Below are 25,792 nucleotides of genomic sequence, written 5' to 3'. Positions count from 1 at the left end.
TAAGACATCTTTATCTCCCACAAAATTGTGACGATAACCTCATATTATTTTTAGAAGTTTTATTATTTTATCTTTTAAATTTAGATCTACAGTCTATCAGGAATTGAGGTTTATGTATGAGGTGAGGTAGGAGTCAAGATTTTTTTCTTCCTTTTAATATATAGACATTCAGTTAACTTAGCACTTTTATTGAAAAGACAATCCATTCCTGTCTGCACTGCAGAGGAGGGGAGATCCAGTCCTGACTTCACAGGAAGTAGATGGGCCTTAAATAGTAGTTATGTCCCAGAGAGGAGTTAAATTTAGTACAGCATGGGTAATCTGCCAGTTAATGAGGAGGATATCATAGAATTACTTTGTTTTCTCCTTCCTCTTACTTTTTTTTAACTTTTTTTAGAAATAATTTCTTATACATATAAATTTTGTAGAAAGAGTACATAGAGCTCCCAGGTACCCATCACTCAGAAATGGTTAACATTTCTGAACCTTTTGAGAATAAGTTATGGACATGGTGTCCCATTACCCATTATTTCTTAAGTACACAGACACTGTCCTATCAGGAAGTTAACATCGATCTGGTATCACCGTGTAATCCACAGACTCCAGTCACACTTCACTGATGGTCCCAGTTATGTCCTTTGTAAGACCAGCATCTAATCAGGGTCATGGGCTTACTGTTTCTCTTCGTTCCACTTCAGTCTGAAACAGTTCCTCAGTCTTTCTTGTTTTTTATGACCTTGACATTTCTACACATCATTTGTAGAATGCCCCTCACTGGAGTTTGTCTGGTGTTTCCTCATGATTTATGCATTTTTAGCATGAATATCACAGAAGTGACCTGGGCTCATCTCAGTGTTTCATATCAGGAGACACACGATACTGATTTGTCCCATTAGTGATGTCTTTTGTTTCTTGGTGGAGAGTATGTCTGCCAGGCTTCTGTATTGTAAAGTTAATTAATTTTAAGTATGTTTTATTATTAAATAATATAATTAACAAATATTTTTTAAAATCAATTTATTTATTTATTGTTTATTTTTGGCTGTGTTGGGTCTTCGTTGCTGCGCATGGGCTTTCTCTAGTTGCGGTGAGCGGGGGCTACTCTTCGTTGCGGTGCGCGGGCTTCTCATTGCGGTGGCTTCTCTTGTTGTGGAGCACGGGTTCTAGGCGCATGGGCTTCAGTAGTTGTGGCACACAGGCTCAGTAGTTGTGGCTCGCGGGCTCTAGAGCACAGGGTCAGTAGTTGTGGCAAATGGGCTTAGTTGCTCTGCGGCATGTGGGATCTTCCCGGACCAGGGCTTGAACCCGTGTTCCCTGCATTGGCAGGCAGATTCTTAACCACTGTGCCACCAGAGAAGTCCCGAACAATTATTTTCTGAGGAGGTACTTTGAGACTATATAAACATTCTGTTCCTTATCCAACTTTCTTTCACCTACATGAAAGACTGATGATTGATGATTCTTGTCTGAATCCATGACTACGCTGAAGGTTGCCAAAGGGTGATTTTTAATTCCGTATTCTTTTTCGATTTATTAGTTGGCGTTCTACCCAAGAGCTTTCTTGTCCCCGTCATTTTTTTTGTTTGTTTATTTATATCACTATAGACTCTTGGATTTCTGTTATACCTACAGGTTTAGGATCTGCAATTGTCATTATTTATTTTGACGCTCAAATTGTCCCAGATTTGGCCAGAGGTATGACCCCTTCAAGTTGACTCCTGTGTCCTTCAGATAATTTCCTCATCATTCTTTGGGCATTTCTTTCTGGCACGATAAGATGTTCCTAGGTCATCTTGTGTTTTCCCTGCCCTGGCTCCAATCATTTCTTCAAAAGCCCTGATTTATTGATTAATCAATCCAGTCTTTCAACAAATATTTATTGAGTGACTACTATGTTCCAGGGACTTTTCTAACTTCCTACAAAGTTGTTTCTTTAAGTGTTAGTAATACGTCGCTCCTTGAAAACTAGTTGTGGCATCTTTTTTTAATCTGTCACATGATAGGAATCCACAATTGTTGTTATATACGTTTGTATATCTAATTAATTAGTCTTTTTTTTTTTTATCATTGGTAAATGTAGAAATTTCCTTTAATGTATCTAAAAACCACTAAAAACTGATTATGTGTTTACAGTGTCAACTCTATAGCTATAAAATACATGAGGATTCTTATGTAATGATTATCTTTATGCAACCTGGGTCTAACCGTCACATGTTGAAAACAATGGTACTTAGCATTTCCTAGAAACAGCTCATAGTTTGAAGTTATTCTTTAAATGTTTTCTGTGAGAGCATTACTATGTAAGTAACGAGAGGTATGCACATGTGGAGATGTCAGTCCCATTCTGTAGGAGACAGATGGAGTACTTTGCTCAAAGGAGTTGAAACCTTTTCTTGTGGTTTGTGCTTTTCTGCTTCTCTTCTGCTCTCCTTCACAACACCAGTTTCTGGCATTTCTATGAAGAAAATGTACTGTAGCCTTACTTTCAAATGAGGAATTTGTATGAGATTATTTCTTTCTTTAAATAATATGAATACAGTACTTTTACCTAGTTTAAAATGCAATTTTGGTGTGGGTGGCAGACATAGTATATCCTACCAGTACATTAAAATCATCTCACTGGTCATTTTCAAACACATTAGTTTCCTGTTTATTGCCATACTTAAAGAATGAGGTCTTTCAAGCTTTTTTTTTTCTTTTCTAGTTTTCCCATTTGAACTTTATGCTATTTGTGTCTGTATGATTGTAGAATTCGTAGAATTCGTAATGGCATAAATTGTACAACTGATTAATCTGTTAATTATTAAACTGAAATCTTTATGGAATAAGAAAAATTTAAACTTCTAAAGGCGTAGATGGCTCTTTGGTGTTAAAAATTATCTTTGGAGAACTGTTAGGCAGTTTTAACTTTATTGTTAAACATGAACCTACCCTCTGACCTAGCAATTCCACTGCTAAGTGTATACCCAAGAGAAAGGAGTGTATATGTCTGCTGAGAGACTTAACTGAAGAGTGTTCGAGGTGGCTTGATACTTAATAGCCTCAAACTGAAAACAACCCAGATGTCCCATCAACGGCAGATTAGATAAACTGAGTGGAATGCTTTTCAGTGGTAAAGTTTGAAAGTGATATTCAACAAAGCATTATGTTGAGTGAAAGAAGCAAGACAAACTAATACATATTTAGATTTGAAGGATAGGCAAAGCTAATCTATGATGACAAGTCAGAATGGATAACGTTGGGAGGTGGGTATTGACTGGGTATTTCTGGGTGATGGAAATGTTCAGCTCTTGATCTGAATGGTGGTTGTATGAGTGTTACATGTATAATAACTCATGGAGCTGTATGCTTAAGGTTTGTGCATTTTACTTATCCCTCGGTAAAATGCTATAAGAAACAAAGAAAGAATCCCTTTGTGCTTGACTTACTCTTCCTCTGCCCTGAGTATATGTGTTAAATTTGGAGTTTGGACTAATTCGACTTACTATTTAACATGTTAGCTTTTCTTTGCTGTTTTTCTTATCCTTATCTTTTTCTTTTCTGCTTTCTCCTTTGTCCTCCCGCCTCCTTTATTTTTTCCTTTTTCTTAACCTTGGTTTAGTTCCTGTTCTTATTATGCTCTTCAGTGGTTTCATGTGAATTCTTTAGAAATGAGACATAAAATGAGCAGCTTATGACTCTTGACGGCTTGCTTATGACCTAGCAGCCAGTTGTGCATTTGTGTCAGGCTCTACCACCCCTCAGGTAGTACTTTGTGCCCCAGTTTCTCTGCTGCAGTCAGTGGATCCATTTTTGTTCATGATGAAGGGGAGTCTTAAATGTATGGTGCAAAAGGCATAATTCAAATGAAATAATACAGAATTTACATTAGAAATAAATTTTACTCTCTATAAAAGCTTTAGATTCATTTTTGTGATTTGTTATTTGGAACATATATATGTATATTTACTGAATAACCTTTTTTGGCACTTAAAACAACTTGACATAATAACTGTACATTGTGTGTTATATTTTATGGGATTTTTCAAACTTTTACAAAAGTAGAAAAAATAAGCTATTGAACATCCCTGTACTTGTTATCAGGCACAACAGTTACTCACACATCCCATCTTGTTTCTCATCTCTCTGTCCTCTGAATTATTTTGAAACAAATCTCAGATATATCACTTCATCCATAAATGCTTCAGCATGTATCTTTTAAGATTAGCCACAGAAAGCATCACTTGTATTTACTATTTTGTCCTGTTGTTGGTTATAGAAAAAACTCAAAATTTATTTTCATTAGATAAGTCCAAGAGTTACTGATGACCCTGTACATATTGCTAATTCTAGTTGCTTGATAACCAAAATATAACTTAAAATATTCACAGATGATAATGCTTTTAATGATTAAGTAGTTGTAAGCTTTCTGGAGTAAGTAACTTTGAAATTCAGTAGTTGCTTTATAATATCCAAATGAAGCCATCTATGAATCTTCTGTTTTCCTTGTTTTGAAACAGTGGGACTAAAAAGTTGAATTTTTGGTCATTAATGTACAGAAAATGTTGCAACAACCCCAAAGAGATTTCACTAGAAACGCTTTTCCTGTTTATGTAGCTTTTTTATGCACCCCCTTAGAAAATCAGGCAGAAGAGCATCCACTGCCACCTTCTTCCATGGTAATTATATGTAAAATAAATATGGACTGCATGATTTATTATGGAAATATTTCACTTGTGTGCCTTTAATATTTCTTTTAAACAGGTAGTATAACACCAACTGTGGAACTGAATGGGCTTGCTATGAAAAGGGGAGAGCCTGCCATCTACAGGCCGTTAGATCCAAAGCCTTTCCCAAATTATAGAGCTAATTACAACTTTCGGGGCATGTACAATCAGAGGTTTGTATGTCTTCTTTGGTTTTGTTCTTATTTATTATTTTACGCATATTGTGAAAGTTTCTGAAACTCAAAAGGTATTTTTGTTGTAAAGAAAATTCACTTGGGGCATTTTGCATGGAATTTAGATATATCAAGCTTATCAGGAATACTTAAAGTAATAAATAAAGAAAATTAACTTTTTCAGGAGCTGGTTGTTGCTGAGTCATGAGAGCCCTGTGTTTGCTGCACACAGGACCATGTTTTAAAATCATTCCACAGTGTGGTGTGGGCTTTCCAGTTATCTTGCTCATTTAGTCACCAAGCAGATGCTTAGCTTAATTAGTGCTTTTCTTAATTTGTCCGCATACATTGCAAATATGACTGTTTATAACTTATAGGAAAGTTGTTAGAAGGATTTACTAAGTATTTCTGCACACTGAATAATTTTGTGATAGTTATATAAGTGTAACAGAATTTTCTTTTGCAAGCATCGCAGAATTCTTTTAAAAAGTTCAGGGTTTTTTTTCCTGATCATTTATAAAAGTCATGTAACTCATTGTTGAGAATATGGAAAATGCAGAAAGTTAAAAATACAAATAATTTGCAATCCCAGAACTAAACACCTTTAATATTTTGTTGTACTTTACATTCTTTTTATTCTTTGCATATAAATATATTTAACCAAATTGAAATTATCCTTTATATGCAATTTCTGTATTACTTTATGGAGGTATAATATATGAACAGTAAAATGCACAGATCTTAAATGTACATCTTGATGACTTTATTTTATTATTTTATTTATGTATATATGTATTTATAGTTTATTTGATGACTTTTTTACATATTTATATCCTCGTGTGATCACCACCCCATCAAACTCCAGAACATTTGCATCACCCTGAGAGTTTCCTCACACTTATTTGCACTTGATACACCTCCTCCCAGAAGTAACCGCTGTTCTATCACCATAGGTTAGTTTTGCCTGCCCTTGAACTTCTATAAATAGACTCATACAGTATTTATTCTTTTGTGTCTGGCTTTTTTCACTTCATATAATGGTTTTCTTGTTTTGTTTGTTTTTGTTTTTTGATTTTTTGAGATTCATCCATGTTGCTTGTACCTAGGTTCTGCCAGTTTTTATTGCTGAATAATGTTTCTTTGTGTGAATATATCATCATTTGTTCATTTTGAATATGCAGTATTGTGCCCTCTTTTCACTTAATACAGATATCATTTTTCATATCTTTAAGTAGCCTTTGAAAAATATTTTTGATGGTTATATAACGCTACATATGGCTAGGGTATACTTTACCAGTATTTAAACAGGTATAAACAATGAATACTTGATAAGTATATTAAAAAAATACCTGTTTTTGATCGTCTAGATTGTTCCTCCCCTTTTTTTGACAATTATAAATAATGTTGCAGTAAAAATTCTTTATATACAAGTTTTTGTTCACATCACTGATTATTTCCTGAAGATATATTACTATAAGGGGAATATTGGGTTAAAAAGAGTAATGTTTTGATATTACCTGATTACATTAAAGCTTATACTAATTTCTTATAGTATGTTTTGTACTATTCTGACAACATTGAGTTTAAAACACATTGTCTTGTTTGATAGTTAAAAAGTGGTATGTTTAAATTTTTTTGGTTTTATTGATAACTTATGAGGCTCAGCAGTTTTTCAAATATATTAGTTACTTGTCCATTTTGATTTGTCTATTTTAATTTGCTAATTTTATTGCATTGCTTGATCAGTCTTCAAGTGTTTATGTGTTGAGGGTATTAGCATTAAGTCTATTCTATTTGTTTGATTTTCCTGCTTTTAAAAAATTGGCTTTTAGTTTTGTGTTTGTTTTTAACGTACTACAGTTTTAAATGTTATATGGTCTAATCTATTAAATTTTTTGGTGTGATTTCTCCCACTGCTTCTACGCCTAAGCAGTTCTTTCTCATGTGTGATCAGATATTTGCTGATGCTTAAAAAATTTTTCTTTTTAATTGAGGCATAATTGACATATAACATTGTGTAAGTTTAAGGTATACAATATATTGATTTGATGCATTTATATTGCAGTAGGATTGCCATTGTAGTGTTAGCTGATAACCTCTATCCAGTCACATATCATTTCTTTTAGTGTTGGGATGCTGATGCTTTTAAAATCATTTTGTATATTTACCGACCAATTATTACAATTCAGATATGAGGAGAAGTTACTTGTCTAATCAACAGACAATGTAATACTTTTTGGAGTCTTGCTTGGTAGTGGAAAAATTGCCATTTAAGATCTAGTCCTATTCAAATTGTAAATGGTTCGTTTAAATATTGTTCAAGTTCTCTAAGGAAAACTTCTGCCTCTCCCCGCTTCCTCCCCAGTGTGTCTGGGGGGAATTTTCTGTATTGCCCTGGTGGGAAGGGAGGGTGCGGCTCCTCTGGTCTTCGTGGTGATGTCTCTTGTCCACCAGGTAGCTGATAGCTCTCTTGCCTGCCCTGCTGAAACCTGCAGTTGGTGACTTGCAGTCCATCTTTTCCCCCCCGGTAACGCTGTCAGAGAGTATTTACCATCTTCCCCTTGCTGTCTTGGCCTAAACTCTTAGCTCTCCTCGGCTCCTTTGGATGTTGTTCCATTCTCATCCTCTTCTGTCTAACTCTGGAACATCCACTGGCAGGCTTACCAGCTCTCAACTTGGTGTCCACCCTGCATGGGAGGCAAGAGGGACACACTGTTTCTCTTAGAGTTGCTTTACTTCTCTTTTTTCTGTTACATAACCACTGTCTTTCTCATCAGTCTGAGGTTACCTAATATAAATAAAACTATTTGCCTACTTGAGTACAACAGATAGGTTTGATCACCTCAGATAGGAACACCTTGTCTGTTTTATACTTGAAAGATATTTTACTTTTAATGTACTATAATGAAGAGTCATGAGGATATTATATTTAAATGCTTATTGTATTTTGATATCTGTCGTCTGTTATTTGAAGTAAAGTTTTGATTAGTGAACTTATTATTTTTAAATGAAAGAAATCTAGTGCTAAAACAATGAAAAATCAGACAGTAATCTCTGTCCTGGGTAAGGTGACAATTTTGATGAAGACCTAAAGGAAAAGAGGGAATAAGCAGTGTGGATGTCGTGAGAGAGGGGAGAACCTTCAGGCAGAAGAGACAGCAGCGCAAAGCCCCTGAAGTAGGCGTGTGCCTGGCGCGTTGATGCCGCCACCAGGACGCCAGTGTGGCTGGAACAGAGTGGACCTGGGGGAGAGGAGTTGGGATGTGAGAATGTGACAGGGGTCTGGTGGTTTGGTTTGATTTTTTTTTTTTTTTTTTTCTGTTTTAGATTTTCTGTTAAGATTGTTGTCATTTTTCCTTTGTTGGCAATTTCTAGTTTCAGGATCTGATTCCAAGGATGTCATGAGGGCTGCAAGAATTTTTTAATGACTTCTCTAGAGGGTTGTGCCTTAGGCCATTCCCATTTAATGGATCACGTGGACTTTCCCTTCAGATTTTTGGAGACTCTTTAGAATTTTCTGTAGATCACAAAGGGTAAAAAGAAAATAAGGAAGTACTGGTAAGCTGCCAAACCATGTTTCAACCTAAAAGCTCTCTGCTCACAAAAGGTCAAACCTACCCATTACGCATTAGGCTGTTAAAATTATGGTTTCACATATGACCTTAATTTGCAGGTGGCAACACCTGAATGCCTTACAGGGAATTTGGAGCCAAAGGTCAGAGGAGACGCTCTTCTCCTTGTCAGACTCCAGATGAATCAGTAGCTTCTTAATAAGGCAGGGACTGAAACGTTAAGAAGTCTAGGAAACAAGTATCACTTAGAGGGATTTTTGAAAAGGTCTTTTCATTTTCCATTTAAAATAATATGAATTAATTAGATATTACCCATGCTGTCTTTTAATCTGTTCTTTTCTGATGAGGTTTCTCCACTTGAACTTATTCAAAGGCCTAAGGAGGAACTCATAAAAAGGTCTCCCTCCACCCCATTTTGTGATGGCTGGAGAAAAAAGATTTATCCATGAGCAAACTCTGTGGATACAACTCGGATTCTAAAATACCTGTTTCTCCCTTTGCTGCACCCAAGATGTTTGAAAATGAATACGTCCAGAAATCTTTTTCTTTCTCATTTGGGGCAGTGTTCACTAATGACAGAGTACAAGATGTAAAGATTGGAGAACAATTTTATGCTTTTGTTCTCCCATCTTTGTTATAAAAACTTACATACATTATCTCAAGGAGTAGAAGGGCTGAAATCAGGCCTCCAACAAATAATTTACCAATTTTTTGTATTCACAGATTAAAAAAGCATTCTTGCTTGGCTAATGGCCAGAAAGCCCTCCGATCTACAGATGCAGATTGCCAAAGGGCCACAACTCAAACTATATTATATGAGAATGGGAATTTCCGCTGTATGTAACTGGGAGGTCTCTTGGGGAAGTCTTCAGGCATGGTTGATGCAGAGCTTTAGTGTTGTTTTTCCTCATTTTCCGTTTCTCTCTTTCTAGCTCTTGTCTCATTTTTCCTGTGCTTGACTTTATTTTCAAAGACACTCTCTTCCATTTGCTGTACCTTATACGCTACATCGTCCTTAGACTTGTAGTACTAGAGGAGGAACACATTTTTGATTTTGTTTTTGGATAGTTCTTAGAAAAGTTCCGAGTAGCCTGTTCATCCCAGAATTTGGGGATCCCAGAATTCATTCAGACCAGATTTGGGATGAGGGGATACTTTAATTGGCTAAGCTTGGGTTTGTGCCCAGCCTGGAGAAACAGGGTTTAGTCCCATCCAAACTGCTCTGCATAGCACAATTATTTTATAGGGTGGTTCCCTAAAGGCAAAGATTCAGAGGAAAAATCACTTCCATTACAGTCAGAACATTTGGTTCAAATCCTGGTTCTGATGCTTTCGGTTATGTGATCTCGGACAAGACCCTGGACCTCCTTTAGTTTCCTCATTTGCTAACTAGAGATAATAATACCAAATGAAAGGACTTTAGCAAGATTGCACTCATTCAGCAAACATTTACCTAATGCCTACTCTTTGCCATGTGTTGTGTTAGAGTAGATACTTTGATGAAAGACAATCTGATAGACTCTAGTCTGCTAGAAGAGGAAGACAAGGAAAAGAAACTAACACAGTGATAGATGTGTCCATTGAATGCTATGGAAACATTGAGAACAAGCACAGCACTCAGTTTGGGGAATTAAAGAAGCCTTCCAGAAGGAATTGACACCTGAACTGAATCTTCAAGGTTAATGAGGCATAAGCCAGGTGAAGAAGGTAAGAAAAAGCAATCTAGATTTTGTGAACAGTGGCGGGGAATCCTGAGAAGTTTAGTTCATTCATGGACTTGCAGGCAGTTTGGTTTGAGTGGACTGAAAAGGCTGAAGTTCAGGCAGGTCGATAATGTCGATGTCCTCAAGTGGCATGCCAAGAGGTTTAGATTTTATCCTGAAGGTGATTGGGAGCCTTTGAAGGATTTTAAGCTGAGGGATAAAATAATTGTATATCTGTTTTAGGAATATTGCTTTCACAGTATGTGGAAAATCATTTGGATAGGCTTAAAATTCAAGGGAGAAAGATGTATTACAAGGATGCTGTAATTCAGGCTTAATGTGATGAGAGCCTGGAATAGTGGGGATGGAGAGGAGGGGACAGTGTCTAGATATTTAGGAGGTAGACTTGGGGATTGATTTTAAAAATTTTTTTTATAGTTAATTTTTATTGGAGTATAGTTGATTTATAATGTTATGTTTCTGCTGTACAGCAAAGTAAATCAGTTATACATATACATATATACACTCTTTTTTAGATTCTGTTCCCATATACGTCATTACAGTGTACTGAGTAGAGTTCCCTGTGCTATTGTTATCTATTTTATATATAGTAGTGTGTATGTGTCAATCCCAATCTCCCAGTTTATCCCTCACGCCCCCCCCCCTTTCCCCTTGGTAACCATAAATTTCTGTGACTCTTCAGTTTTGTTTTGTTTTTTTAATTTTTATTTATTTATTTATTTATTTATTTATGACTGTGTTGGGTCTTCGTTTCTGTGCGAGGGCTTTCTCTAGTTGTGGCAAGTGGGGGCCACTCTTCATTGCGGTGCGCGGGCCTCTCACTACCGCGGCCTCTCTTGTTGCGGAGCACAAACTCCAGACTCGCAGGCTCAGTAATTGTGGCTCATGGGCCTAGTTGCTCCGCGGCATGTGGGATCTTCCCAGACCAGGGCTCGAACCCGTGTCCCCTACATTGGCAGGCAGATTCTCAACCACTGCGCCACCAGGGAAGCCCCGACTCATCTGTTTTGTAAATAGGTTCATTTGTAGGCATTGGTTGATAGAGCGTATTAAGGATGACTTTCACATATCTGGGTCACTGGTAATAGTGTTCACAACGAGAGGAGTTGGAGTAGACCTCTGGAAGGATGAGGGATTTGGTTTTGACTGTGTTGAGTTTAAATTGCCTGTGAGATATTTAGGAGGAGTCCATTTTATCATTCTTTAAAGCCTCACTGAAGGGCATTCGAAGATTATCTTTGGCTTTGAGGGTTTCTTGGAGGTACTTATGGGAGGAGGAACTTTAGGGTCTAGAGCTTTCAGAACAGGGATGTGTAATGTATCCTGGAGAAAATGGCACTGTTTAGGATACAACCTAAGTTTGAGTGACACATCTATTCTTCATTCATCTAGTATTTATACTTCTTTCCCAAAAGGATTTGGTTATATTAGATGCCATCATTCAATCTGGAACAATTTCATGGCATGCACCCATGCCAAGTGCCCCTTGTCCTCAGGTATGGTTGGTGTGTTTTATGTCAAAACAGTATTTGGTTGCCTTTGGCTAATGTGTCCAGTTCCTGGTCCAGTCACTTGTAGCTAGGTTAGTAAAGTAGTTTTCTCTTACCATGTGTAGTATGAGTCATAGCAAGTTAAATAAGGAAAGCATTTGAACTGTTTTGCCAGAAAGTTACTTCTTCTTATAGGCAGATCCAGGTACCTACTTGAGGCGTCATAGTCTCTTCCCCCCACCCCCAATTCCCCTGGTTAATAAATAAGCCTGTGAGACTTGGAACTTTATGGACAGCTATGGCTTTTAGTAGAAATCTGATAGGTGAAAAGTTTTCTGAAGTATCTGAACTGATTTTATTTCAATATGTTAATTATCAGTAAAACTAGAAATAGTCAAGATTTTAATTTATGAAATAGCTTATTATATTTCAAAGTTTACGTTGTATAGGCTGATGACTAGCTGCTAATTATCATGATGATGGTGTGCCATTTGTTTTGAGCTTGTTCAAACTATCAATCTAAGTGTTCTTCACCAGTTTGTAATGCCCTTTCAAAAGCATGTTGGAAACAGTTGAGAAACTTTGAATATATTTGTAGCAATATCAAGTATAGAGCTACAGTTTTGCTTTCTGCCACAAGATGGTGCTTGTGTACTGTTAAAACAGCATACAGACTGCGCATGTTCACTTTGGTTAGTACTCCAAGGTCTGTGTTTAATTGATTAGTGAGAGGTTAAATCATATGAAATCACCAGTATTTGACCTTTCTTTGACCTGTAAATATTCCAGTTCCATGTGGTTCAACCTAATAGGAAAAATTCAGCCAAGTACACAACTCTAAAGCCTCTTGGATAAGTGAAATAAATATGAAGTGGTGAAAATCAGGAATCCATTCTATATATAATTTTACCTTCTGTGTATTACATTCTTGGTTTGGGGAATATATTCTTTCTCTTTAATCATATGCTTTATTCATGGAATGTATGTCGGAACTTTTCAAAATGATACTTTTTTTTTTTTTTATAAATTTATTTATTTTATCTATTCATTCTTGGCTGCACTGGGTCTTCACCGGTGCTCACGGGCCCTCTCTAGTTGCAGCAAGCGGGGGCCACTCTTCGTTGCAGTGCACGGGCCTCCCATTGCAGTGGCCCCTCTCGCTGCGGAGCACAGGCTCCAGGCACGCAGGCCTCCGCAGTTGTGGCACGTGGGCTCAGTAGTTGTGGCTCGCAGGCTCCAGAGCGCAGGCTCAGCAGCCGTGGCACACAGGCCCAGCTGCTCCGCGGCATGTGGGATCCTCCCGGACCAGGGTTCGAACCCACGTCCCCTGCATTGGCAGGCGGGCTCCCAATCACTGCACCACCAGGGAAGCCCAAAATGATACTTCTTTTAAAAACGATATTTCTTCATGAGGATATCACTATATAGAATAGATGTAGAACTGAAAGACTACAAGACAAAACTTTTGATATTTCCTCATATTTTTACATAGAATTATATTAATTAAATTAAGAATGTTTTTCATTTGGGGGAAATAAGTCTAAACCCATAATAGAGAAACATTAAAATATATTGTCTTTTAAAACTCTCATAAGCCAGAGAAGAGAATTTGAATAAGTTACCAAAGCAAAGATGAGGGAGAATGAACTGGAATTCAATGAAGCCAGGAATCAGAGAGCCAGGGAGATGATTTCAAGGTAAAGGAAGGATTATTCTGGGTCAGAAGCTCTTGTCTTAGGCAGGCTGTGTTTAAAATTAAGAATAGGAACTAGTAACTGAAAGAAAAAAAAAAAAAAAGGAACTAGTGGGCATTGTAACCCTTTAAAACAAAATTCACTGCTTGGTTAGACCAGATGTGACACCCTTCATTTCATGAAATAGAAATATAGTTTTTTTCTTTGAAGTATACTATGAAGAGGGTCCCCCAACATATGTTTCCCCCAAATATTAGATAAAAATCAAATTATTAAAGAAAACATTTTGGAGGCTTATGTTTCTGGCTGTGATGAAATAACTAGGACTAGATTTACCTTCTCACCATAAACATCTAGAAAACTTGGGTAAGGTTTTTACATTATACATGAACTGATACAGTGTGATGTGAAGAGAAGTTGTGGTAAGTTAAAGATGTATACTGATGCATAGCAAAAAAAAAAAAAGAATAGCTAATAATACAATAGTGGAGATAAAATGGAATCATAAAAAACTTGTAATCTAAAAGAAGGCAGAAAGAGGTAGAAAAAAGGAGTAATGAACACACGGGATAAATAGAAAACAAAGACTAATGTGATAGATTTAAACCCAGTTATGTTGATAACTATGTTAAATGTAAATGGTCTGAAACACTATAGTTAAAAGGTAGAGAATGTCAGACTATATAAGAGAGCAGGAGAGACAACTATATGATAAGTAAAGAAATTCACCTTAAATATAAAGACACAGATTGGCTAAAAGGGTGGAAAATGATATTCTTTGCAAACGTTAATCATAATAAAGCTGGAGTGGCTATATTTATATCAAAGTAGACTTCAGAACAAGAAATATGATCAGGGATAAAATTACCAATGATAAAAGGGTAAAATCATCAAGAAGGCCTAACTGTTCTAAATATACATGCACCTAGTAACAAGCTTAGAATAAGTAAACAGAAAAGCAGTAAGGCTGCTGCTATGGACTGAATTGTGTACCCCCAAAATTCATATGTTGAATCCCTATCCCCCAATGCAATGGTATTTGGAGATAGTATTTTTTTAAATTTAATTAATTAATTAGTTAATTTATTTGGTTGTGCTGGGTCTTAGTTGTAGCAGACGGGCTCCTTAGTTGTGGCATGCAGACTCTTAGTTGCGGCATGCATGTGGGATCTAGTTCCCTGGCCAGGGATCGAACCTGGGCCCCCTGCATTGGGAGTGCGGCGTCTTAACCACTGCGCCACCGGGGGTGTCCCTGGAGATAGGATCTTTGGGAAGTAATTAGGCTTAGATAGATTGTGAGGGTTGGGCCCTCAATGTGGAATTAGTGCCCTTATAAGAACAGACATCAGATAGCTAGCTCTCTATTCTGCTCCTCCCCTCTCCCCTTACGTGAGGACATAAGAAGTTGGATGTCTACAAGACAGGAAGAGAGCTCTTTCATCAGAAACTGACCATGCTAGCACCTTGATCTTGGACGTCTAGCCTCCACAACTGTGAGAAATTTAATTTCTGTTTAAGCCTCACAGTCTATGGTAATCTGTTATGACAGCTCAAGCTAAGACATTGATAGAATTCAATAACACTGTCATCCAGTGTTATGAAACTCTCCATTCAATAACAACAGAATATGCATTCTTTTCAAGTGCACGTGGAACATTCAGCAAGACAGGTGATATGCTGTGCTGTGAGACAATTTTCAATAAATTTAAGAGAATTGAAATAGTATAAACTATGTCATCTGACCACAGAGGGATTAAGTTAGAAATAAATATCATAAAAATATCTGGTAAGTTCTACAAATATTTGAAAATTTATCAAGACATTTCTAAATAATGCATGGGTCAAAGGAGAAATCACAAAGAATATTATAAAAATATTTTGATCTAAATGAAGGTGAAAATGAAACATTGAAATATGTGGGTGCAGCGAAAGTAGTGGTAGGAGGGGAATGTATGTTTTTAAATGCTTACGTGAGAAAAAAAAGATCCAAAATTAATGCTTTAGGCCTCTACCTTAAGAAGCTAGAAGAAGAAAAGCACATTAAAAATCAAAATACAGAGAAGGAAATGATAAAGATAGGAGCAGAAACCAATGAAATTGGAAGTGGACAAACAATTGAAAAAATCAGTGAAATCAATGAAATCAAAAGCTGCTTCTGGGAAAAGATTTATAAAATTGGTAAGTTTCTAGCTAGACTGACAAAAGAGAGAAGGTGAAGATATATTTATTACCAACATCGAAATAAAAGAAGGACTTCTACTAACATTAAAAAAATTATAAGGGAACTTTATGAATGACTGTGTTTATAAATTTGATAACTTAGATCATTGATTGGCAAACTGACCTGCAGGCTCATTGCCTGCAGTTTTATTGGAACATAGCCATGTCCACTTACTTATTTATTTATTTATTGGCTGCACAGCTTTCAGGATCTCAGTTCCCTGACCAGGGATCGAACCCAGGGCCACGGCAGTGAAAGCCCAGAATCCTAACCACTAGGCCACCAGGGCACTCTCAGTTCCCAACTCATTTTATGAGGCCAGCATTATCTTGTACCAAAACCAGACAAAAAACTTAAAACTTTTGATCAGTATCCATCATCATCATAGATATAAAAACCCTTAACAAAATATTAGCAATTTAAATTCAGCAAAATTTAAATAATTTAATACACATGATTAAATGGAATTTATCTTAGGAAAGCATTAACCATATTAATAGAATAAAGGAGAAAAACCATATGAGCATCTTATTAGACACAGAAGAAGCATTTGTTGAAAGTCAGCACTCATTCTTGATACAGACTCATCACACTAGGAATCTGAGAGAACTTGCTTAATCTGATAAAGGACTTCCCTAAACAACTGCTAGCTAACATTATGTTTTTTAGTGAGAGACTGAGCACTTGTAGGACGAGAACAAGGCAATGATGTACACCATTATCACTTCTATTCGACATTGTACTTGAGTTCTAGCAAGTGCAGGAAGAAGAGGAAATAAATGGGGGAAAATATTGGAAAAAGTAGAAATAAAACTGTCTTTATTTGCAAGTGACATGATCCTGTATGTAGAAAATTATAAGAAATCACAACTAAAAAGTTACTGAAATAGATGAGTTGAGCAAGATCACAGGTTGCAAGGTCAGTATACAAAAAATCAACAGTATTTCTATTTAATAGTAGTGAACAACCGGAAAATTTAAAAAGCATAAAAGCATATACTCACTGTTAAATATAACAAAGTATGTGCATAACCTGTAAACTGAAAGCGAGAAAATATTGGTCAGACAAATTAAAGAACACTTGATATTATTAAAATGCCAGTTTTCCTAAAGTTAGCATGAAGATACAATGCAATCTCAATCAAAATCCTAGCAGGGTTTTTCTTTTTTTTTTTTTTTTTTTTGGTAAAATTGATAAAATAAAATTAACATTGTGTGGAGATGCGAAGGTTCTGCAGTAGCCAAAACAGTTTTGAAAAGGATGAGCAAATTTGGAGAGCTCACACTACCTGACTTCAAGATTTGCTATAAAGCTACAGTAAGTAAGACAGTGGAATATTGGCATGGGGAATGATATACCCTCATACCTAGGTATTCACGGAGGGATTAGTTCCAGAACCTCACTCCCAACCCCTGCAGATAGCATAATCTGACATTGCTCAAGTCCCTTATGTAAAATGGTTTAGTATTTGCATATAATCTATGCACATTCTCTAGTATACTTTAAATCATCTCTAGATTACTTATAATACCTAATACAATGTAAGTGCTATAAAACAGTTGGCAGGGCATGTGGCAAATTCAAGTTTTACTTTTTGGAACTTTCTGGAATTTTTATTTTCTGACTATTTTCTACCCACGGTTGGTTGAATCCGTGGATGCGTAACCCCCAGATATGGATGGCCAACTATATAGATCATTGGAACAGAACAGAACAGAGGTTGGCAAACTATGGCCCATGGACCAAATCTGGCCTGCCTGTTTTTGTATGGCCTGCAAGCTAAGAATGTTTTTTACATTTTAAAATGGTTGAGGGAAAAATCAAAGAATGATATTTCATAACATATAAAATTTAGATGAAATTGAAATTTGTATCTGTCAGTGAAATTTTATTGGAACACAGCCGTGATCATTTGTTTATGTTTTGTCTGTAGCTGCTGTCATGCTACAGCAGCAGAGTTTGAGTAGGTTTGACAGAAATATTATGGCTTGCAGAGACCAAAATATTTACCATCTAGCCCTTTACAGAAGAAGTTTGCTGATCCCTGGAATATAGAGTCAAGAAATAAAAAACCCACATATGGTCACTTTGTTTTTTTCAAAATTAATTTCAACAAAGGTGTTAATAGGCAAAGGCTACTCTTTTCAACAACAGTGGTAAAACAGTTGCATACCCAGATGGGAAGAAATGATCCTCAACACTTACCTCACACCACAGACAAAAATTAATTAGAAATGGATCATAGATCTACATTTAAAAAGTTGTAAGCTTTCTAGAAGAAAATTTTTTGTTACTTTGGATATAGGCAAAGATTTCTTAGAACACAGCACAAATCATAGACGAAAAAGTTGAGAACTTGAACTTCATCAAAATTTAAAACTTCTAGTACCCGAAAATCACTTTTAAAAGTGAAAAAGCAGGACATATACTGGAAGAAAACATTTGCAATACTTATGTTGACAGAGGATTTGCATCCAGGACGATATAAATGAACATTTACAACTCAGTAAGACAAGTATGAACGAAATATTTGACTAGACACTTCAATGAAGAAGAGATAAGAATGGCTAATAAGCACATGAAAAGATGCTTGAAATCATTAGTTATCAGGGAAATGTGGCTTAAAACCATAGCTAAAATTTAAAAAGGCTGATAATACCAAGTGACAGGGTGGGGCTACTGGAACTCTTGTATATTACTGCTGGGAATATTAATGGTACGATCATGCTGTCATGGTTTGTCACTCTCTAGTTAAACATACACTTACCATGCCACCCAGCAATTTGCCTCCTGGTATTTACCTAAGAGAAATGAAAATATGTGGCTATTCAAAGACTTGTACTTGAGTGTTTGTAGCATTTTTCTTTGTAATAGCCCTGAACTGGTCGTATCCACCACCAGGTAAATGGTTAAACAAATTGTATCATAACTATGCCATGGAATACTACTCAGTAGTAACACTTCTGATCCAAGCCACAGTATGGATGAATCCCCAAAACATTATGCTGGACAAAAGAACCCAGATACATAGGGTATATACTATAAGATTCTATTTTTGTGACATTTTAGAACCGACGAAACTAATCCATTGTGACAGAAAGGTGGGGATTTCTTCTATAAGATATCAACACTTTCTTCTGGGTGATGGAAATGTTCTATATCTTGATTTTGGTGATTGTTATATGGGTGTATGTCAAAACTCATTAATTATGAGCTTAAAGTAGTCCCATTTCATTATATGTAAAATTTATCTCAATAAAGTTGACTTAAAAATATATTTTGTAATCCTCAATTTTCTTCGAAGCTAAAAATATTTCTCAGAAAGCATCTCATTTTTGCCTCTCAAGCATTTGGCTAAAACCATCATAAATGTCTTACCAGGGACTAAAATAATATTTACCTCATAGAGTGTTTGAGGATAAGATACGTCTGTAAATTGCTTAGCTTCTGCCTTTCCTCAGTAAACATTATTTAATTGTTAGCCGTTATTATACTGTAGGTAAAACAGTCTAGTTGCAAGTGCAGCCTCTGGAGTTGAAATGGTAGCTGTGTGGATTTGAGCAGGTTACTCAAGCATTCTGATTCTCAGTTAACTCACCTGTAAGTTGGAGAAGATAAATTATGCTTCCTCATAGTGTAGTTTTCAGGATAAAATATAACAATTCCGTGACCACACATGGCCCATTGCCATAATGTTTTTAGTTCCTTAAAAATAATTTAAGTAAACATTGTATTTGTACCAGGACATTATTATTTTGAGAGATTGAAAAAATTTCACTTCTGCCCAATTAAAAAAAATTAGGCTATTTTTCTATTATTATTTCTGAGTATATACTTTAGAGAAGGGGTGACTGATTCTGTAATACAAATATGCATACTTTTGGCCTTTTGTTGGAATTTAGTTGACCTTGGAATAATACTGCCCTTGCAGCCCAGAGAGTCATTTTTCCTTTGGAAAACTACTGTGTACTTCAGCAGTTATTAACTAAGGATTTAAACGCAAGCCTCAGAAAATCTGTGCCTTTTATGTAATTGTTTGCAGCGTTTTATACACATACCTCTTCTGCCTTGTCATAGCTTTATAGCCATCCATTTTACCTTTGATCTTTCAGCTTTCTCACTTTCATTCCCAAAGAATGGCTAGCCTTTGTTTTCTTGCCACTGAGTTAGTATTCAAGTACTAATAACTTGGTAATAAATTTCCCGTGATACAAGTTCAGAACTTCATACTCCTTTGTTCTGTTGTTGAAGGCAGGCAGGCAGGCCCAAGGCTCACCATTGAACTTTGGATTAGAGAGTGTTTAAAATATCTGGTATGTTTATTAAATAAAAAATATTTTCATGCCACACAAGTTTAACATTTTTTATACCCTCTCCCCCAAAAATAACCCCACAAAACAAAAGCAGAAGTAAACAAAGCCAATTCTTAAATTAAAAAAATTACTTTTAAAATTCTGGCTTGACCTTTGAGTTTTATTTAGTCGTTTTTTAAAAAAATGCTCTTGAGATCCATTTTGAGTTCTTTATACTAAAAGTTTATGCATTATTTTCCATAAAGGTGAATATAAGGAAATTAGCATCAAAAGAATAATTATATCTTTTTTTCCCCTCAAGTTTATCATGATTCTTTAGGAAAGTGCAGCCATGACTTAAATGTGATAAATGCTAAATTTATGATTTTTTTTACAAGAATTGATCTGTCTTTCTAGTCCTAAATTTGTTTTAAAAATTTAAACAATTTTTATCCTAGATTAGGGGAAATAAACCACATCCTCTATTCTTTTATTTGAGACTAATTTTATTAATCTGTTGTTCAAGCTCTACAAACCAAGCACAATACTTAGTTAGTTTAGTTCCCTTTGTGTTTGAAACAGTGCTGTCTCACAAATGTCTTTTATCTTTTTGTTCACTTGAGCAAAATCTTGCTTTAGCAATGCTTATTGATTTACTTGTGTTTTAAGGAAATATCTGGGCAAAATGACAGTTCAATTTACGAAGCTCTTTTTAAAGTGGCAAGTCACAGGTAGATGAGTGGGCTTTCAGTTTTTAGAATTGTGCAAAGAAAATTTATATAGGTTGCTTATACTAGCTCTGAGAAATTTGAAAAACTCTGAACCTTTTTTTTCTTTTGTTTTGGAGAGGTCCTTCATGAATTGAGAAACAGTGTTATCTACCAGGTGTTTCTCCTTAATATCTAATCACTTTTTATGTATTTCCTTCAACTATTGATTTTTAGTGAAGAGTTTGTGCAGTTTTTAATGTTAATTGGATTTAGAAAGAAATTTAAATACATTTTTAATGCAAGTGCTGTGACTTTTAATAATGAGAGTTTATGTTACATGTTTATAGAAGTTTCTGTAATAATAGAATTTCTTGGAAATGGAATACTGTGTCTAATAAATTCTGGGCAAGATTTGGGTGATCATCAAAATAGGCCATGTTCCAAAGTTTGTTTCTGTGTTGGTTACTGGGAACTTAGAATGTATTTTCTCATAGAAAGATTGTAATAAATGGTGGCAAAGTTCCCGAGATAGCCTATAAAATCTCATTTTAATTACAGTGAACAGTGTACCTTGTAAATATTTCTAACTTTGGCTTCCAAGGAACCTTTTCCCCTTGATGCCACCTGATCAATAATAGTGAGCCTCTTGCAAGTCTGACAATGGCAGGAGTAGAAAAGAAAGGAAGGGGTGATGGAAAGAGGGAGTTTCCTCCTCTACAGCTTTAATTTCAAATTGTTTATTAATGGAAGCAGGTTTAGTCAGCCCAAAAAAGTGCCTTAAGGTTGGGCATGCTTTAAGAGAAGGCTTTAAGACAGGAGTGGGCTAAATAACCAGATGTAGAGGCAACAGAAAGGCAACTGACAGATGAAAAAGTGATAAAGGCATCGACTTAGTCCAGGGCATTGTGGGTAAGATATGCCTTATAGCAGTAGTACGGAATCTAATGTTCAGTGCAACGTGAAGTTGTTAAGGAGTGGGGATGGTATGCTAGAACAAAAATAATTCCCATATTTTGTAGGGAAATTTCTACTTTATAAAATAAAATCCACATCATCCAAATTTGCTTTTGTACACGGGTTCTGATTTCTCCACATTCTCAACACTTGTTGCTTTCTGTTTTTTTGGTAAAAGTCATCCTAATGGGTGTGAAGTGATCCCACCAATTTTAACACCACATCTCAGTTCCTGATTCTTGTCTGGGGACATGTTTTTTCTCTGATTCATTGACACTAGGAATATATTTATTACTAGATTGATTCATTCAGTATGTCAGTGTCAATCAGTGAGAGTTCTTGAGCAGCAAGATGCTGGTGAACATGAAGATGACATCATCTTTATCCATGAGCTTATAGCCTAGTGGGAGAGGGTAGACGATTATAATTCAGAATGGTAAATGACATGATGGTGATTGCTACAGACACCTCGAAAGTATACTAGAGCGTTTTTAACTTATTTATCATCAAGATCAGGAATAAGGCACACCATCTCCAAAACTGTTCAGCATTGTCCTAGAGGCATTAGTCAGTGCAGTTAGAGGAGAGAGAGAGAGCAATTTAGGGGCATAAGTTTTAGAAAAAAATTGAATCAAAGAATTCAGCAAGGTAGCATGATATAAAATTAACATCTAGAATCAGTAGCCTTCAAATATACAAGGAATTATAGGTAGAGTATATAATGATAGAGAAAACTCCACTTATAATAACAACAAAGAAGAGAAAATAATGAGGCATAAACTTAAAAAGAAATGTGCAGAAATGCATGAGGAAAACTTTAGAGTACTCTTGAAAGACATAAAAGTAAACCTCAGTGAATGAAAAGGTATTTTTGGTGTTGCATAGGCTGGCTCAACATCATAAAAGCTAGTTCAAAAAATAAAGTAAATGAAAGTACAGAGAAAGAAGTAATGAAGGTTAAAACAAATGAAGTAGAGAATAGAAAAAAGTAGATCTAATTGATAAGTCAAAACTGTAATTTTTAAAATTAACAAAATAGACAAACCACTAGCTAGCTATCAAGGAGAGAAAAGGGAGAAAGCACAAAAAAAAAAAAAAAAAAAAAAAAAAGAAATGACAAGGAGGAAATCACTATTGGAACCGAGAAAAATTTCAACAGATTACAGGAGACTACTTTGCAGACTTCTGTATAAATATATTTGAAAACCTAGGTGGTATAGATAACTTCCTAGGAAAATACTGTGCACCAAAGTTGGCCCATCAGAAATAGAAACCTTAAATGCATCAGTATCCATTGGAAAAAAGTAGAGAAAGTTAATAAGCCCATAAAAAAGCAACAGGCCCATGTGGTTTCACAGGGGAATTTTATCTACCAAGTTGTCAGACCGGATAGTTTTTAATGTTATATTGACTAGATAAAGAGGAAAGTGGAATCATTGCTTTACATGTGTCCTATAGATTCTGTTATATAGTATTTTCATTATCATTTTTGTTAATAATTCTGTAGTTCCAGTTTGTATTTTCCCTTTCTTGTTACAGTTGTTTAATAAAGGTTCAATTTCAGAGTAGAAGGGTCTTCTTCTTTTTAAAATTTTGTTACTAATTTTTAGTTTATATTGTGATTCCTGACTGTTTTTTGTAATATTTCTTTTTGTAGAATCTTACTCATGCTTTCTTGAGATGTAATATAGTATCAGTGTGAATATTGCAAATGCACCTGAGAGGAAGTATAAAAGATGTGAAGTTTGATATATATATACACATATATATGTATGCATATATAGTGTGTGTGTGTGTGTATGTGTGTACATCTTGTATAAGATTTTGTTGTTTAGGTCTTCTAGTATATCCTTATGTATGTTTTCCCCATTTGATCTGTGATGTACCAAGAGTGTTATGTTAAAATGTCTTAGTATTTGTGTGCCTCTACCCATGTTTCCTTACATCTCCTGTAGTCCCTGTTTCAGAAAGGTTGTTGCTGCACTATTTGGCACATTGATGTTCATATATTATTGAAAATTGAAGATTTTAGCATTAAAAGATGTCCTTTGACATTAGTGCATCTTTAGCTGACATTCTACTTTGTCTGATAACAGGAGAATAATTGCTGTTTTCTTTTTATTTCCATTAATCTAGTATGCCTTTGTCTATCCTTTTCTTTTTTAGCCTTTCTCTGTTTTTGTCATGTCTCTTGTGTATAGCATATAGTTGAATCTTGCTTTGTGAGAAAATTAAAAATCTTTTAAGCCCAAAACATATTTGACTTGAGAAACAAGACTTGTTTTGGATAATCTGATTTGGGATTGGTTGACAGTGTATACTGTTGGGTGGGTGTTTACCATAAATTAAGTGAGCTAAGTCTGCTGCTCCAAGGTTTTAGTGAAAATATATTTGAAGTGCATGATAAGATAAAAACATTTTATGAAATAAATATTGTATCAGCAGAAGAGTATTGTAATGAACAGTATTTAAATTTTCTACCCTTTGTGAGTATACCAAATTAAAGAAGGTGCTGCTAAGTGAAAGAATAACAGATATAATTAATATTTATTTAATAAGTCTTAGTAATGCCTTTTTGGAATACTTCCTAGGACTTGAATACTGAATAATTGTTAAATGTGTAATACATCCTAATGTAAGTCAGGTAGTTTCTAGTTCTTTGCTTTCAGTAAATTGTAAGAGTACCCAGTCAAGTTGTCAATTGCCACATTGTTAAACATAATTTTTGATGGTAGATCACAGTGTAAGTTGTGACACAGAAAAAAATTTTGCTGTAACAAAACTTGGGGGTGATTTACTTCTCAATGTGAATAATATTTTATCAGTGATTATACCTAGAAAACTGTGAAATAAGAATAAAATTGAGAACCTATCAGATATAGTAATATACATTGTTTTAAAAAGCCCTATCTATCCTACTGAGAAGCATGCCCACTAAGATTTTACTGTTTTTTTTTAAAGAATTACTTATCAAAATTTGTAATATTTATGTTCCATTACTTATCTGCTAATAATAATTACAATAATGGTTCATTCCACAAAAAGTTTTTTTTTTATTGTTCATGCATATGATCACAGGAAATACAAACTTCTAAAAATTTAAATTAATATCCAATGTAATAAAAAATGTGCAAGAGTTCTTTTACAAGGTATGAGGATTAAGTTTGAAGGCCACTGCCATGGACTTATTTGAAGAGAAGCTGAATTAGAGATGGCCATTGCAGAAGGCACAGAAGTGTGTACATTTTTATCTTGATTTTCACATGCATAGGCAAATATGGCAGCTTGATGAAAATGGATTGACTATTTAAAAAGTCTTGAACGTGAATATACAGTCATAGTTGGTCTTTTGAGCTCAGTCACACCCAAAAGTGAAATCTTCTTTCTATGGTATTTAATATAATTCTCCTGTTTATGAAATAATAAAATTGTATCCATCATCAGTATTTCTGGTGTAGTCCAGGTAAAAATATTTATCTTGACCCATTCGAGGGCAGCATGAATTTATCTTTGGAATTAGCTTTCACAATGTTTGAATGCTTTTGAGTCACAGACTTGATGTAAGCATCATTTAAATATAGTATGAAGTTTCTTAGTTAAAATTAAAATCTTTCATTTGGAATTTTTGTAATATAATAAAAAAACAATAGCCGTATAAAAGTAAACCCTTTTTTACTTTCTTCTCTCACTTCCCCTGTCCTTTTCAAGTACATTAGAGCTTTTATAAATTTGGAAAGTTGCTCACTTTTATTCTAAACTTAATATTTACCTTGATTTTTAGCTGATGAATTACCAAAGTTAGAATTATAAGATGCTCCGTGAAAAATGGATTTGAAGACAAATTTGGGAAATGCTGCTTACTATATCCCTCTGAAGATTCCTTAAAGATTCTTAAAGATGTCATGCAGAAAATTATTTGTCTAAGTGGTTCCCAACCCTGAGTGAATATCAGGCTCTCCTGGAAAGCTTTAACACGTCTGATGGCAGGCTTTATCTAGACTAATTAAATCAGAATTTCTGGTTGGGGAATTTGAACACCAGTGTTTTAAAACATTCCCCTGGTGATTCTAATGTGCAGTCATTGGAATACTAACCCAAACACACGTTACCCTCTATTAACATCAAAGATTACTTTATGATATGTTGATTTAAGTAGTCATAGAACTTTTGAAAGAGTTAAAATAGAAGGTAAAAATTACCGTTAACCACAGTCCTCAGACGATCAATTGTTCTGGACAGCCAAGTGTTCCAAATT

The 25,792-nt window shown here is 35.2% G+C and overlaps 1 protein-coding gene across 8 annotated transcripts in view; it reads left to right on the top strand.

Moving 5' to 3' along the window:
• Window positions 1-25,792, top strand: part of STAU2 (staufen double-stranded RNA binding protein 2) — a 308,834-nt gene that overhangs the window by 45,988 nt on the left and 237,054 nt on the right. For all 8 annotated transcript variants that reach the window (XM_061172221.1, XM_061172220.1, XM_061172223.1 and 5 more), the window contains one exon: window positions 4,744-4,879. In XM_061172221.1, the coding sequence (XP_061028204.1) occupies window positions 4,744-4,879 (136 nt within the window). The remainder of the gene's footprint in view (window positions 1-4,743; window positions 4,880-25,792) is intronic.

The sequence above is a fragment of the Eubalaena glacialis genome, chromosome 17, assembly GCF_028564815.1.
Source record: "Eubalaena glacialis isolate mEubGla1 chromosome 17, mEubGla1.1.hap2.+ XY, whole genome shotgun sequence".
In the NCBI taxonomy this organism is placed as follows: Eukaryota; Metazoa; Chordata; class Mammalia; order Artiodactyla; family Balaenidae; genus Eubalaena; species Eubalaena glacialis.
The sequence above is the reverse complement of the archived record's forward strand: the minus strand, read 5'-3'. Positions and strand labels throughout refer to the sequence as shown.